This window comes from Mastigoproctus giganteus, chromosome 2 (genome assembly GCF_048544385.1).
Source record: "Mastigoproctus giganteus isolate SK-2022 chromosome 2, ASM4854438v1, whole genome shotgun sequence".
Lineage (NCBI taxonomy): Eukaryota > Metazoa > Arthropoda > Arachnida > Uropygi > Thelyphonidae > Mastigoproctus > Mastigoproctus giganteus.
The window spans coordinates 174,759,075-174,775,663 of NC_143576.1; the positions used below are offsets into that span (position 1 = coordinate 174,759,075).

General features: G+C 39.9%; 1 protein-coding gene across 1 annotated transcript in view; it reads left to right on the top strand.

Annotated features, from left to right (window-relative positions):
- Positions 1 to 16,589, top strand: part of Tbcd (tubulin folding cofactor D) — a 256,208-nt gene that overhangs the window by 116,028 nt on the left and 123,591 nt on the right. The window contains exon 7 of the mRNA XM_090389645.1: positions 9,660 to 9,885. Coding sequence (XP_090245771.1) covers positions 9,660 to 9,885 — 226 coding nt within the window. The remainder of the gene's footprint in view (positions 1 to 9,659; positions 9,886 to 16,589) is intronic.

The following is a 16,589-nucleotide window of genomic DNA, read 5'->3' on the forward strand; positions in this document are numbered from 1 at the left end:
CTTTGTATTGTCTGCAAACTTGGATATTAAGCTTGATATACCATCATCAATAACATTTATAAATACAGAAAACAATAATGGACCCAACACTGAACCCTGAGGAACTCTACTAATAACATTAGTCCACGATGAGCAGTGTCCATTGATTACCACTCTGTCTTCTTCCCCTCAACCACCCCTTTACCCATAGCAGCAATTTGCCTCCAGTGCACCAATTTGTGCAGCAGTCTTCCATGTGCAACAGTATCAAAAGCCTTTCTAAGATCCAAGTATATAATATCAGAGTTATTCCCTGTATCCAGTTCTTTTGTAACTGCATCATAGTATCCAATCAAATTGGTCAGGCAAGACTACCCCTTAACAAAACCATGCCGTGTCTAAGCTGTAACTGAAATCTTGTCTAGATGATCTTGCAGTGCTTCTTTAACCAGTGCCTAAATTAATTTTCGTGGAACAGAAGTTAAACTCACAGTTCTATAATTACTTGTATCAGCCTTTGATCCTCTTTGTGAATTGAGGTCACATTTGCACATCTCCAGTCTGTGGGTATTTCCCCTGAGTCCAAGGAAGCTGTCATAATTATGGCTAAGGTTTTGCTTACTTCCTTTCTGCCTCCTTTAATATAACTGGATAGATCATATCCACCTCCAGGTGCCTTTCTTGTGTTTATCTTCAACAAGTACAGGTCACTGTTGAAAAAAAGCCGTGAATTAGGGTTGAACTTGAAAGTGTCTGCAATTCTGCCCAGACACGATAGGAGGGAGTATATGATGAGAGCCTTGTCGATCAATTCGGCCCTGGAGGGATTGTGCAAGGCTCAAGGGGTAGAATTTTTTTCAGCCTGGACTGTACTTGTTAACAGGAGAGATTGCTTCTACAGGGATGGGATACACTTAAATAGAAAGGGTGCAAGAATTTTTGCTGATGCTGTCGAGGCAGTGTTAGGTGGGTCGGAAAACTGCTAGTTGGGGGGGATACAAGGACTAATAGATTAACAGTAGCCAGTGGCAGAGGTGGAAGTGATTCTTGCACTGCTTCTATTGAAATGAGCAGAAGTCTGAAAAACAGGGTGCAGGATATTTCAGAGACTGCTGGTAGTCATTGCGGTAAAAGTAAACACATGGGTTGTGTTAGGGTAGCTAAGAATAGAAACAGGTGCATGTATACCTGCGTGTACACCAATGCTAGGAGTTTGGTAAATAAATTTGATGAATTTGAGGTATTGCTCAAAACATCAAAGGCAGATATTGTTGGGATATCAGAGACGTGGTGTCACACAGATATAAGTAATGCGGAACTGGAATTTGGGGAATACAATGTGTATAGAAAGGATAGACAGGACAGGAGGGGAGGAGGGGTTATGCTATTAATTAAGAAACACATAAAGTCCAAGGAAGTGAAGCCAGTCGACATCGATGGACAGGGCAGCGTCGAGTCAGTTTGGTGTGACATAAGCATAGGGAAATCAAAATTGAGAGTAGGAATGTGCTATAGGCCTAATGACTCTGATGAGTATAATAAGATATTGTACAGGGAAATAGAGTGGGCCAGTAAATCAGAGAGTCTTATAATGGGGGACTTTAATTTCCCAGATATTGACTGGAATTTGTGGGTTGGTCACTCGCACACTAGCAAGGCTTTTGTGGATTTATTGGATGATTGTTTTCTACATCAGCATGTTCGTGAGGCAACAAGAGGGAGCAATACTCTTGATCTGATTATCAGTAGTGATTCCTCATGCATTAAGAACCTGCAGATAAATGAACCACTAGGTGGCAGTGATCACAGTGTGTTGAAGTGGGATTTACTCAAGGAGGTAACTACCATCAGAGGTAAAGGGAAGGGTTTTTGTTTTCGTAAAGGCGACTATGATGGTCTGAGACAGTATTTAAATTCTATACAGTGGGACCAACTGATGATGTTACCAACAGCAAACTCAAAATGGGAAGCATTCAAGGAACTAATCTTGGAGGCTACCAGGCTTTACATACCAACTAAGAAATATTGTTCAAGGTTTAGGCCTAAATGGTTGTCAGATGAACTAATGAGACATGTGGCAGAGAAGAAAAATGCATGGGATACATACAAATTAATGGGTGACATGGAAGCCTATGATAGATATAAGTTGGTCTGTAACCAAGTCACAAAGGAGATTAGGCAGGCAAAGGCAGACTATGAAAAATCCTTGGCAAAGGATGCAAAGAGAAACAGAAAAGAGTTCTTTACATACTTGAACTCGAAAAGGAAAGGGATGAATCAGATTGGTCCACTGGATATTGATGGTTCAACAGTTGAGGATCCTGCTCAGGTGGCTAACAATCTAAACGAGTATTTTGCATCTACATTCACGCATGAGGAGTTATTCAGGAAGGAGAATGATATAGGTAAAGTAAACATTGGCAGTGAGCTGGATGATTTTGTAATAACTGAGAGGAAAGTGGAGGAGAGATTGTTGGGGATAAACATAAAAAAGGCACCTGGGGTGGATGGGATCTATCCAGTTATATTAAAGGAGGCAGCAAAGGAAGTAAGCAAACCCTTAGCCATAATTATGAGAGCTTCCTTGAACTCAGGGGAGGTACCTATGGACTGGAGATGTGCAAATGTGACCCCAATTCACAAAGGAGGTTCAAAGGCTGACACAAGTAATTATAGACCTGTTAGTTTAACTTCTGTTCCAGGTAAATTAATGGAGGCACTGGTTAAAGAAGCACTGCAGGATCATCTAGACAAGAATTCAGTTATAGCTCAGACGCAGCATGGTTTTGTTAAGGGCAGGTCTTGCCTGACCAATTTGATTGGATACTATGATGTAGTCACAAAAGAACTGGATGCAGGGAATAACTTTGATATTATATATTTGGATCTTAGAAAGGCTTTTGATACTGTTGCACATGGAAGACTGCTGCACAAATTGGAGCAGTGTGGCATTGGAGGCAAATTGCTGCTATGGATAAGGGGATGGTTGAGTGGCAGAAGACAGAGAGTGGTAATCAATGGACACTGCTCAACGTGGACTAATGTTATTAGTGGAGTTCCTCAAGGTTCAGTGTTGGGTCCGTTGTTGTTTTCGGTGTTTATGAATGATATTGATGATGGGATATCAAGTTTAATGTCCAAGTTTGCAGATGATACAAAGGTTGGCAGGGTCGTTAAGGACAATACTGACGCTATGCTGCTGCAACAGGATCTGGACAGGTTGAACAGATGGGCTGAGAGGTGGCAAATGAGGTTTAACATCGACAAATGTAAAGTGCTGCATATGGGAAACAGTAACCCCAGAGCAACGTATCAACTCTGCGGTACTACGCTGACAGTGGTGGAGAATGAAAAGGACCTGGGGGTAATTGTGCAGGCAGATATGAAGTTCTCTGAGCAGTGCAGACGAGCTGCAAGAGTAGCTCATGGTGTCTTGTCAATGATATACAGGAATTTTTCTAGCAGGGATAAGGAGGTGATTATTCCCTTGTATAAGGCAATGGTAAGGCCACATCTTGAGTACTGTATACAGGTCTGGAGGCCTCATTTCAAGAAGGATGTAGAGCTGCTGGAACGGGTACAGAGAAGGGCAACAGGATTAGTAAATGGAGCAAAGGGTTGCTCTTACGAAGAAAGGCTTAAGTTTTGCAAATTACAGAGTCTGGAGACTAGGCACCGGCGAGGTGATCTGATAGAGGTGTATAAGGCTTTGAATGGTTTGAGCATGCTCAATGCCAATGGGATTCTTCATCTTTCTCAGAATAATCACCTCAGAGGGCATAAATTCAAATTGAGGAAGGACGGATGTCGGATAGATGTGCGGAAATTTGCCTTTGGCCAGCGGGTGGTTGGTTGGTGGAACCGACTTCCATCACTGGTTGTTGAAGTTGATAGCCTAAACAAATTTAAAGCTCAACTGGACAGGTATTTCGAACGAACGGAGGGGTGAAATGGGAGTGGGTTTTTTTTTTTTTTTGTTTTTTTTGGCTGATACTGAATAAGCTTGCTTTCTTGCATCATATGCCTCTGCTAATGCTAATGCTAATACTTTCTTCTCCACTTTACTCTCAGTTATTACAAGATTCTCTAGCTTACTGCCAGAGTTGGATACACCGCTAGCATTCCCCTTGCTGAATAACTCCTCATGTGTGAATGTCGATGCAAAATATTCATTTGGTTTGTTAGCTACCTGAGCAGGATCATCAACAGTTGACCCATCAATATCAAGTGGACCAATCTGATTCATCCCCTTCCTTCTAGAGTTTACATAAATAAAGAACTCTTTGCTGTTTTTCTGTGCATCCCTTGCAAAAGATTTCTCGTAATCTGCCTTTGCCTGCCTTAATTTCCTTTGTAACTTGGTTACAGATCAACTTGTATCTATCATAGGCTTCTGTGTCACGTGTTAATTTGTATGTATCCCATGCATTTTTCTTCTCTGTCATATATCTCATTAGTTCATCTGACATCCATTTAGGCCTAAACCTTGAACAATATTTCTTAGTTGGTATGTAAAGCCTAGTAGCTTCCAAGATTAATTCTTTGAATGCTTCCCATTTTGAATTTGCTGTTGGTAACATCTTCAGTTAGTCCCACTGTATAGAATTTAAATACTGTCTCAGACCATCGTAGTCGCCTTTACGAAAGCAATAACCCTTCCCTTTACCCCTGATGATAGTTACCTCTTTGAGTAAATTCCACTTCAGCACACTGTGATCTCTGCCACCTAGTGGTTCCTTTATCTGCAGATTCTTAATGCATGAAGAATCACTACTTATAATCAGATCAAGAGTATTACTCCCTCTAGTTGCGTCCCGAACATGCTGATGTAGAAAACAATCATCCAATAAATCCACAAAAGCCTTTGCTAGTGTGTGAGTGACCAGACCACAAATTCCAGTCAATATCTGGTAAATTAAAATCCCCCATTATAAGACTCTTTGAAGTACTGGCCCACTCTATTTCCCTGTACAGTTTCTTATTATACTCATCAGAGTCATTGGGCCTATAGCACACTCCTACTCTCAATTTTGATCTCCTAATACTTATGTCACACCAAACTGACTTGACACTGCACTGTCCAGTGATATCGACTTGCTTCACTTCCTTGGATTTTATGTGTTTCTTAACTAATAGCATAACCACTAATCCCTGTCTATCCTTTCTGTAGATGTTGTACCCCCTAAATTCCAGTTCTACATCCCTTATATCTGTGTGACACCACGTCTCTGATATCCCAATAACAACCCGCCTTTGATGCTTTGAGCAATACCTCAAATTCATCAAATTTATTTACCAAACTCCTAGTATTGGTGTACACGCAAGTATACATGCACCTGTTCTTTTTCTTAGCTACCCTAACACAACCCATGTGTTTACTTGTACCGCAATGACTCCCAGCAGTCTCTGAAATATCCTGCATCTTGTTTTTCCGGCTTCTGCTCATTCCAGTAGAAGCAGTGCAAGAATCACTTTCTCCTCTGCCAGTGGCTACTGTTAATCTATTAGTCTTTGTATCCCCCCGAAGCTAGCAGTTTTCCGACCCACCTAACACTGCCTTGATAGCATCAGCAAATATTCTTGCACCCTTTCTACTTAAGTGTATCCTATCCCTGTAAAAGCAGTCTCTCCTGTTAACAAGTACAGTTCAGGCTGAAAAAAAATCTACCCTTAGCCTTGCACAATCTTTCCAGGGCCAAATTGATTGACAAGGCTCTCATCATATACCCCCTCCTATCGTGTATGGGCAGAATTGCAGACACTTTCAAATTCAGCCCTTTGGCTAATGCTTATGCAGCATCAGCCAAAAAAAAAAACGTTCATTTAACCCTTCCATTCGTTCCACGTTCCTGTCCATCTCAGCCTTAAATTTATTTAGGATATCATCTTCCAGAACAAAGGATGGACGTCTGTTCCACCAACCAACCACACGCTGGCTAAAGGCAAACTTCCGCACATCTATCCTGCATCTGTCTTTCCTCAATTTGAATTTATACTTTCTCAAATGAATATTCTGAGCAAGAGGAAGAATTCTATCAGCATTGAGCATGCTCAAACCATTCAAGGCTTTATACACCTCAATCAAATCACCTCGCAGGTGCCTAGTTTCCAGACACGATAATTCGCAAAATTTAAGCCTTTCTTCGTAAGAGCAAACCTTTGTGCCATTCACTAATCGTGTTGCCCTTCTCTGTACCCGTACCAACAGCTCTACATCCTTCTTAAAACGAGGCCTCCAGACCTGTATACAGTACTCAACGTGCGGCCTGACTATTGCCTTATATAAGGGGATAATCACCTCCTTATCCCTGCTAAAAAAATTCCTATATATCATTGACAAGACACTGTGAGCTACTCTTGCAGACCGTCTGCACTGCTCAGAAAACTTCATATCTACCTGCACAATTACCCCCAGGTCCTTTTTGTTCTCTACCACTGTCAGTGTAGTACCAGAGTGTTGATACGTCACTCTGGGGTTGCTGCTTCCCATATGAAGTACGATATATTTGTCAATGTTAAACTTCATTTGCCACCGCTCAGCCAATCTGCTGAACTTTTCTAGATCCTGTCGCAGCAGCATATGTCATTAGTGTCCTTAACAACCCTGCCAACCTTAGTATCGTCTGCAAACTTGGACATTAAGATTGATATACCATCATCAATATCATTTATAAATACAGAAAACAACAATGGACCCAATATGGAAACCTGACGGACTCCACTAATAACATTAGTCCACAATGAGCGGTGTCCATTGATTACCACTCTGTCTTCTCCCACTCAACCATCCCTTTATCCATAGCAGTAATTTGCCTCCAGTGCTACACTGCTTCAATTTCTGCAGCAGTCTTCCATGTGCAACTGTATCAAAAGCCTTTCTATGATCCAAATATATGGTATCAAAGTTATTCCCTGCATCCAGTTCCTTTGTGACCACATCATGGTATCCAGTCAAATTGGTCAGGCAAGACATTCCCTTAACAAAACCATGCTATGTCCGAGCTATAACTGAAATCTAGATGATTGTGTAGTGTTTCTTTAACCAGTGCCTCCATCAATTTTCCTCAAACAGAAGTTAAACTAACAGGTCTATAATTACTTGTGTTGCCCTTTGATCCTCCTTTGTGAATTGGGGTCACATTTGCACATCTCCAGTCCACGAGTACTTCCCCTGAGTCCAAAGAAGCTCTCATTATTATGGCTAAAGGTTTGCTTACTTCCTTTGCTGCCTCTAATTTAACTGGTTAGATCCCGTCCACCCCGGTTGCCTTTTTTATCTTCAACAATTTCTCCCCCACTTTCCTCTCAGTTATTACAAAATCATCCAGCTCATTGCCAGAGTTAAACTCACCTCTGGCATTCCCCTCCTTGAATAACTCCTCATGGGTGAATCTAGATGCAAAATACTCATTTAGTTTGTTAGCCACCTGAGCAGGATCATCAACAGTTGAACCATCAATATCCAGTGGACCAATCAGATTAATCCCTTTCCTTCTAGAGTTTACATATGTAAAGAACTCTTTGTTTTTCTTTGCATCCTTTGCCAAGGATTTCTCATAATCTGCCTTGGCTTGCCTAATCTCCTTTGTGACTTGGTTACAGACCAGCTTATATCTATCATAGGCTTCCACATCACCCATTAATTTATATGTATCCCATGCATTTTTCTTCTCTGCCACATATCTCATTAGTTCATCTGACATCCATCTAGGCTTAAACCTTGAACAATATTTCTTAGTTGGTATATAAAACCTAGTAGCTTCCAAGATAAATTCTTTGAATGCTTCCCATTTTGAATTTGCTGTTGGTAACATCATCAGTTGGTCCCACCATATAGAATTTAAATACTGTCTCAGACCAAATTCCAGTTCTGCATTCCTTATAACTGGGTGACACCACATCCGTGGATGAGGGCTGATGATCCTCCTATGTGCGAGTCCTGTGGCACAATTTTATCAATTAGACACATTTTAGGAATATCCGTTTTACCTCTTTTAATCATCTGACTGAGCCTTATACACTCAGTCAGATTTTATCCAACAATGACAATGTGTCTGCTTTTTTTTAGCTATTTTAAATCAATAAAGGTTTTTACTTCTATTTAAAATTTACATGTTATTGTTATTTCTTTATTGATTTATCTTTTCTACATTTTATACCTTCATATCTTATATCTTTTTTTACATTTTATATTTTATATCTTGACATGGTGACCTAAGTAATTAGGTCAGCAAAATTTAAATTTTTATATATCACCTGGTTTCGGCGCATTATAGCCTTAATTGCTAATGCGCCAATCAAACCCAACAATATCTGCCTTTGATGTTCTGAGCAATACCTCAAATTCATCAAATTTATTTACCAAACTCCTAGCATTGGTGTACATGCAAGTATACATGCACCTTTTCCTATTCTTAGCTACCTTAACACAACCCATGTGTTTACTTGTACCGCAATGACTCCCAACAGTCTCTGGAATACCCTGCATCTTGTTTTCCAGGCTGCTGCTCATTCCAATAGAAGCAGTGTAAGAATCACTTTCACCTCTGCCAGTAGCTATGTTAATCTGTTAGTCCTTGTATCCCCCCAAGCTAGCAGTTTTCTAACCCACCTAACATATTTTCTATTGACCTTGATAATATGGTTACTTGGAGGGTTGATGATTTCACTTACCAAAACGTTGATATCATATGAAACTCTATTGTTCCATTCATTCATTGTGATAATGAGAATCTGTATTATAATAATTCTCAAAACAAGTATGGAGGATGCGGAAAGGTCAGGGAATGACCACTGCACCGGAGCAATATGGCCTTAGTTGCTAATGCTCCTAAAAAAAAAAACAATTAAAAATAACAAATCAAAACAAGTTTTTGTATCCATACATATTTAATGTATTGACAGCCTTCAGCCATTAAGAACTTATATCATTTAAAGAGTTCTGTTTGTTTTTGTTTTCTTTATCCATTTTTAAAGACTATGGTGACATTGAAAAGTATATTTATAGGAGTTCAGGACTAATAGTCATACATCCTATATAATATTTATTATATTGGATGTATGGCAACTCCTTCACAATTCCTGTGTTTCTTCTGGCCATACCATTTTGAATGGAAGCACAGAATTTTTCTTTCCTTGGACAAATAGTTTATAGACACAGTGTAATGCATCATTGCCTTAGTTACCTCAAACTTACTGTTAAAAAACAAACCTAATATGTTGCAGTAATTGTCATCATGCATAGTTTTCTGTCAGTAGTACAGTTCAATGTTTTGGAGAAGTAGGGAACTTCTGGTTGTTCATGATGAAGGCATGAGTAAGTTCTAAAACACTTCGAGGTAGCAAGAAAATCCATTTGTATCTTGATCTTTAGGAGAAGGGGAATAAGAAGTCTATTGATTTTTTTAACATTTAATCTGATTTTTCTGCTGTCGAGATGCTGTCATGGTTGCAGCAAAAACTAAGTGGTTTGCATTTATGTGTGGAACTGTGATATCCAGTTTTCATTTTACCTTAAGTTTTGGTATCAGGTAAGTCATTCAGAAATTGTATGGAAGTTGTCTTCAACAAAGTAAATATACTATTGTCTTTAAATATTGCCATTTTTTTTTTGCATCATTCATATTGCCCTTTTCATTCCAGAAATGAAAAAAAATTTGTAACCAGTTTTGATTCATTAGGAAGAAGAGGACTGATTCTTCCTCAGCACTTTGATAAGGTGGTACCTGTTGTTCTTAGAGCTCTGGTTTATGATGAGCCAAGGGGTACTTTCTCAGTTGGGGCTCATATCCGAGATGCTGCATGCTACGTGTGTTGGTCTTTTGCAAGGGCATATGATCCACAGGTGATGAAACCATATGTAAATGTTATTGCTAGTGCTCTTGTAATCACTGCAGTGTTTGATAGGTTTGTATCCTATTTTAAGTTCTTTATTAATTCATCTGATGATGTAATGTAAGGAAATCTCTTTGCTTATTGACTACTCACTGCAGTTTAGATGTAAAAATATGCAGGTATTAAAAAAAATCCATTGCCAGAAAAATATATTTATAGTTTAATGCTTTTTTTTTTTTTCCTTCTCGCTTTTTCCCATTATATATGGGGGTCAGTGTTTTATTGTTTTAGCATGCAATTTTTATGGCTGGATGCCCTTCCTGATGCCAACCCTCACCCTTTATCTGGGCTGGGGATATGCGGTGGTCATTCCGTGACCTTCCGTATCCTCCGTATTTGGTGGTTACGGGCTTGAACCCCAGTCTAATCAAGAAGCGTGTGCTACGCACTACTGCTCCTGCCCACCTGGCTATGGAGGCGCCTTATAGTTTAATACTAACTAACAGTATTTACATTATAGTTTAATACTAACTAACAGTATTTACATTATATGTTTGAACTTCATTTCTTTAAGTTTGTTTGCAAGAAATTTTCCTGAAGTTTCATTGCTAATTTTTATGATTTGTTTTTCTGGGGCCTGTTTTATTTAAGAGCTGAAGAATAAAATTTAATTCTTTTTGTTATTGCTATTCTACAGATAGTTCTACAAATTGTGTCATTTCAAACTACACATAATTTGCAGGGATAAAATTTGTGTGCCTTTTTGGCATTCATTGAAGAGATCTTTTAACTAACTACTGCCTCTTGAGAAAGTTTTTGTACATATTAATGTGTGTTTCAGATATCTGAATAAAACAGCTGAAACATTTGCTGCTCCTGTGTATGTTCTAGGATGTACGAAGTGAAGCTTCTTGCACGTTGTTCAGCCAGACTTCAATATCCTTCACCCTTAGCCAAACATGTAGTGTAGAAATCAGTCCCACTACTTTGTTACATTGTTCTTGCCTGACAAAAAAAAAAAAAAAGAAGTTGAATCTATGAGAAACTTTTGTCCACCTTTCAGTTAGAGTATGTAATTTATGTTTATAGAACTTTTTGATCATCTCTATAGCTCCAACCTTTCCTCCTGGCAACTGCCATTTGTCTGATTCTCTTAAAAACAACAGTGTGATGCCAAGTGTTTTTATGATAATACAAAAATGATGTCAATGGTTATTATGACAACATTCTGGTGGTAGCTGTTGGCAGAGCAGTAGCTTTAGAAAAGTGGTTATAATTACTGACATCTTTCCTGCATTAGGTTTCGAGAATTTGATAAAGCAAGGAACAAATACATAAATATTTTGGGAAATTATGTTGAAAATAAATGTATATTCAGGTATATCTCCTGTTTCTTTGTGTGTGTGAAAATCAATTCATGATAGCTAATCCAACAAAACTATATAAGATTTCACAACAAACTAAACTTAACATCAAGGTCCAGTGCTGTCACTGCATCTTCCTATATAATGTATGGGTAATATACACAGATCACTGATTATTATAAAATTTTTATATGGCATCGAACTTTTGTAGTACCACACATATACTCCTTAATATTAATATACACACTGAGTGAACAGAAATCATGGGATACCCACCTAGTAACAGGTAGGCCCACCTTTTGCCCAGATAAGGGCAGTCACATGCCAAGGCATTGAGTCCACTAGTTCACAAAAGCATTCCACAGGTAAATATTTCCTTCCATGCTTGCTGCACCATTGTCCATAATTCCTGGGTGGAGGATTCAAAGCTCATACAAACCTTCCAACTGTGGTAAAATCTGTGGAATGGTCTTTAAACCATTTTATAGTCACCATGGCTCTGTGGAGAGGCACGTTGTCCTGTTGGAAGAGTCCATTGCCCTGTAGGTGCACGATGATCATGAAGGGATGCAGATGGTCTGCAAGTAACCTGGACCATTCAGAGATGTGTCTGGACATGCCAGAGGTCTCAACGTGTGCCAGTTGAACACTCCCCAGACCATTATCGACCATCCACCTGCCTGAACAGTTCCTTGTTGACAAGTGTACAGCTTTGTGTGGTTTCCACCAGATACACACCTGATTGAAATAACTGTAAGTGGGACTCATCGGACCAGGAGACCCATTTCGCACCACTGTCACTCTCCGGTTGGCTGAAACAATGTGAGACAGATGTCAATGGCTACATTGATCCACCACCTTTCTCTGCCCACTACACTGTCCACGATGAGATGTTATTCTGGAAATAGCGTATTCCCAATAAACTCTTGATACTGTCAAATGGGGATAGTGCAATTTCTGTACCACCTCCGATAGAGTGACCTATGCATCGGGCACCCACTATCATCCCTCTTTCAAAGTTGATTAACTCATGACGTTTATCCGTACTGACATTGAATTACCGTCCACACGAATACAGATACCTATATACCTGCCAAGTGGTGGGTTCGTCCACTAACGAGAGGGATGACAGCATCGCGTTTCCCAGGAACCAGGTATCCCACGAATTCTGTCCTTTCATTGTACTCTTTAATGCTATTAACTAAAATGCACTTATCTTCCACATATATTTATCCACCTCCATATACTACTCATATTAGTCTAGGAATGATGTAGATAATATATACAAATTGTATTACCATTAAATGGTTAAATGGCAGTTTGAACACAATTATACATATATTGCTATTAAATTATTGTAGTTAAAATTTTTGATATTTATCCATTTTAAAACCCTTCCCTATCTCTTCCATCATGCAGTATGATTAATGACTTTTGAGGTTATGATGAACGTCGTGGCGAGATCCAATATTCCTTACATTTTGAGGGTACAGCTCTAAAACAGTTTTCGCAGGCCGGCCGCTAGTTAGTACACCGGACCGGACCTATTGGTAACTCTCTAGGAGGCTTCCGGATCAGCTAGTGTATAATCTTGCTACCTCTACTCTGCCAGATAGTGACTGGAGAGAGTCCGAGTAGTATGTATGTGGGGAGCATTGTCGAGGCCACGTTATGTCAAGGATCTGGGTATATTCTTACCACATGTACGCCATATCCAAAAATTTCATTACTTCATACAGCATGTCCCACCCACTTTTTCTTACTATTGAATACACCATGAATTGTCAAACTAATAGAGCAAGCTTATCTGCGAAAAGATCTAAACCTCCCAAGGACTTCCTAATTCATTTCACAAATATACGTGGTCTCAATTCTAATCTCAACGATGTCCATTTCCACTTGCAGTGTGCCAAACCTCATCTACTTTTTCTGACAGAATCTCAGTTATCGGTTGATTCAACTACTACTCATCTCAGATACCCAAATTATTCGCTGTATGATTCCTTTCGCCTCAAAGGTGGTACTTGTGCATATGTCCGTTCTGATATTCCCTGTCAGAGACTTGGTAATTTGGAATCTCCTCTCTTTGATCTTCTCTGGCTTAAAATCTCTCTACCTCATTGTGTCAAATTCATCTGTTGTCTCTACCGTTCTCCCAACTCGACTAATCACTTGGAGCTCTTTCACTTCCTCTCGTTGCAACTTGACTTTCTCCAGTCCAACTCTCCTAACAGTGAGGTCATTTTCTTGGTGATTTTAATGTTCACAACCCCAGCTGGCTTCCGTTTTCTAGTCACACCGACCCAGCAGGTCGAGATGCTGAGGCTTTTGCAATTACTAATGACCTAGCACAGATTGTTCATTTACCTACAAGAATACCGGACAATCCTAATCATACAGCCAATATGCTTGATCTTTTTCTCACAAACAACCCTTCTAAGTACACGGTCGAAGTGAGAGCTCCTTTAGGCACTTCAGATCACAACTTGGTGATTGTCTCTTCTCCAATGGAACCTTTATCTCATGGCTATTCCCAACCTCGTGTTGTTTGGCATTACAAGAATGCAAAATGGGATGACCTGCGAGACTTCTTTTCTTCTTTTCCTTGGTCGGATTACTGTTTCAAAAGTTCTGATGTCAACGTTTGCTCAGATCGTGTCAGTGAAAATATTCTTGCAGGAATGGATTCCTTTATCCCACACTCCACTTTAAAATCTCGTCCTTTATCTAAACCTTGGTTTTCCAATAAATGTGCTAAGGCTGTCGAAGAGAAGAATGTTGCATATCGTAATTGGCTTGTTTCTAATTCTTCAGTTTCATTTTCTGCCTACACAAAAGCTCGCAACAATTGTAAAGCAGTTATTAATCAGTCCAAACTAAAGTTTGAACAGGCTAAGAGTAAAAAACTTGCTTCTTGCCCTAATGGTAGCCGAGCATTCTGGTCTCTTGCCAAAGCTATTGGCCGCAACTTTTGCACATCTCTGCTCCCACCTCTGTCCAAATCAAATGGTTCTGTTGTCACTTCAGCCAAGGATAAAGCTGACCTGCTAGCATCCCATTTTTCTTCCAGCTCATGTATTAATGATCTTGGTAAAACTCCTCCCACCATTCCCAACACACTCCATTCAATGCCTCCTGTGGTCTTCCGTCAAAAGGATATCAGAAGGATTTTGATGAATCTCGATGCTAAGAAAGCTCCAGGTCCTGATGGTATTTCTCCACTTGTTCTCAAAACCTGTGCTCCTGAACTTACTCCTATTCTTTGCTGCCTTTTTTTCACTTTCTTATTCTAAAGGTGTTTTTCCTTCTGCTTGGAAATTTGCTCATATCCAGCCAGTTCCTAAAAAGGGTGACAAATCCCTCCCATCCAATTATCGTCCCATTGCAATTACTTCTACTCTTTCTAAAGTAATGGAGAAATCAATTAACCGCCAACTCTTAATCTCCGCCAACTTGTGATCGTTGATCAGACGGAAACCTTCCGTCTGATCAACGATCACCAGCATGGATTCCGTCAGTGTCGATCCACTGGTGATATTCTGGCTTATGTTACCCATTTATGGACTAATTCATTGGAAAGGTTCGGTGAAACACAAGTAGTTGCTCTTGACATCTCAAAGGCTTTTGATCGTGTTTGGCATAAAGGTCTTCTAAACAAGCTTCCATCTTATGGTTTGCGAACTGTTTTTAGTAATTGATTATCCAGTTTTCTCTCTGATCGCTCACTGAGGGTGATGGTTGATGGCTCTCTGTCTTCTAACTTCTCCACTAATGCCGGTGTCCCCCAAGGTTCAGTTCTTTCCCCCACTCTTTTCCTCTTGTATATCAATGACCTTCTTCCATTGACTGGAAATCCTATCCATAGTTTTGCCGATGATAGCACATTGCATTCAACTTTCCATTTTGAGAAATCTTGTCCTGCTCAATCAGCTTTAACTTCTCGAAAATCTGCTACCAATTCCTTAAATGCCGATCTTCAGTTAATTCTCCAGTGGGGCAAAGACAACTTAGTTGATTTCAACCCTTCTAAAACTCAGTCTTGTCTTATATCTCGCAAAAAGGATTCTTCTGCTCCTATGCTTATCTTTAGTGACACTCCAATTTCTAGGCAAAAGGATATATCTCTTTTGGGGATTACCCTGACTTCTAATCTCTCTTGGCACAAGCACATTACAAATATTGCTTCCTCTGCATCTAAAAAACTTGGTTTTCTCTTTCGCTCTCGGTATTACTTTTCTTCCAAACAGCTGCTCACTCTGTATAAATCGCTAATCCGCCCTGCCATGGAATATTGTTCCCACATCTGGGGTGGTGCCCCCAAAACCTCTCTCAGGCTTCTTGATTCCATTCAGAAGAGGGCAGTTAGGTTAATTAATGATTCATCTCTAACAGAGTCTCTCCACTCGCTGTCTCATAGACGCACTGTTTCTGCTGCATGCCTCTTCTACAGATACTTCCATGGGCACTGTTCTTCTGAATTAGCTTCTATAATTCCCGCTCTCTCTCTTTCAAAACAGTCCGAACACGTGCCGCCACCAGCCAGCATCCATTTACTGTCCAACTTCCAACCCACAGAACCAACTTTTCATCTTCCTCATTTATTCATTCAACTGCCGTTTTCTGGAACAACCTTCCTTCATATGTATTTCCTGAAAATTACAATCTACAGATGTTCAAGTCCAATGTCAACAAATATCTTCTTTCGTCTTCTCAGTCTCCAACCCAAGCACGGTACTAAGTACTATAGGTTCTAATACCTCTCGTGTTTGGGGTTCACATAAAAAAAAAAAAAAAAAAAAAAATTGAGTTACAGGTATATTTATTATATACAAAATAGTATATTTTAATTAAGTGGCTATAAACTTCAGAAAAATACACTAACTATGACCACCTACCTAATACCATATCTGGCCACTGTTTGCACAGATAACAGCCACTATTTGCGTAGGCATTTACTTCACTAGATGTCTGGAAATATCCATAGGAATCTGCCGTGCTGCCTGCAAGTCTTTCCACAGTGTCGGAGTGGATGATGGTTGCATGTCCATACATCTCATTTCCTGTTCCAAAACATCCCACAGGTGTTCAATTGGATTGAGGTCAGGTGAATTTGGAGGCCAGTCAAGAAGGGTGATATCTTCACTGTGTTCCTTGAGTCACTTGTGCACAGAGTCAGGGCCAATGATCCAGCTCATTATTGTCTTGGAAGAAGATCCCATTTTTGCCCAGGAAAAAATGCAACATGGCAGGGTGCACATGGTCTCCTAAGAGCTACTGATAGACCTTACTAGTAAAACTCTGGTCCATACACACCAGGGGTACTAGTTCGCCAGAAAAATATGTTCCATATTCAGCAACCACCGCCACCTTCCTGGATAGTGGGCACCATGGACATTGAGTCTGTGGACTTGT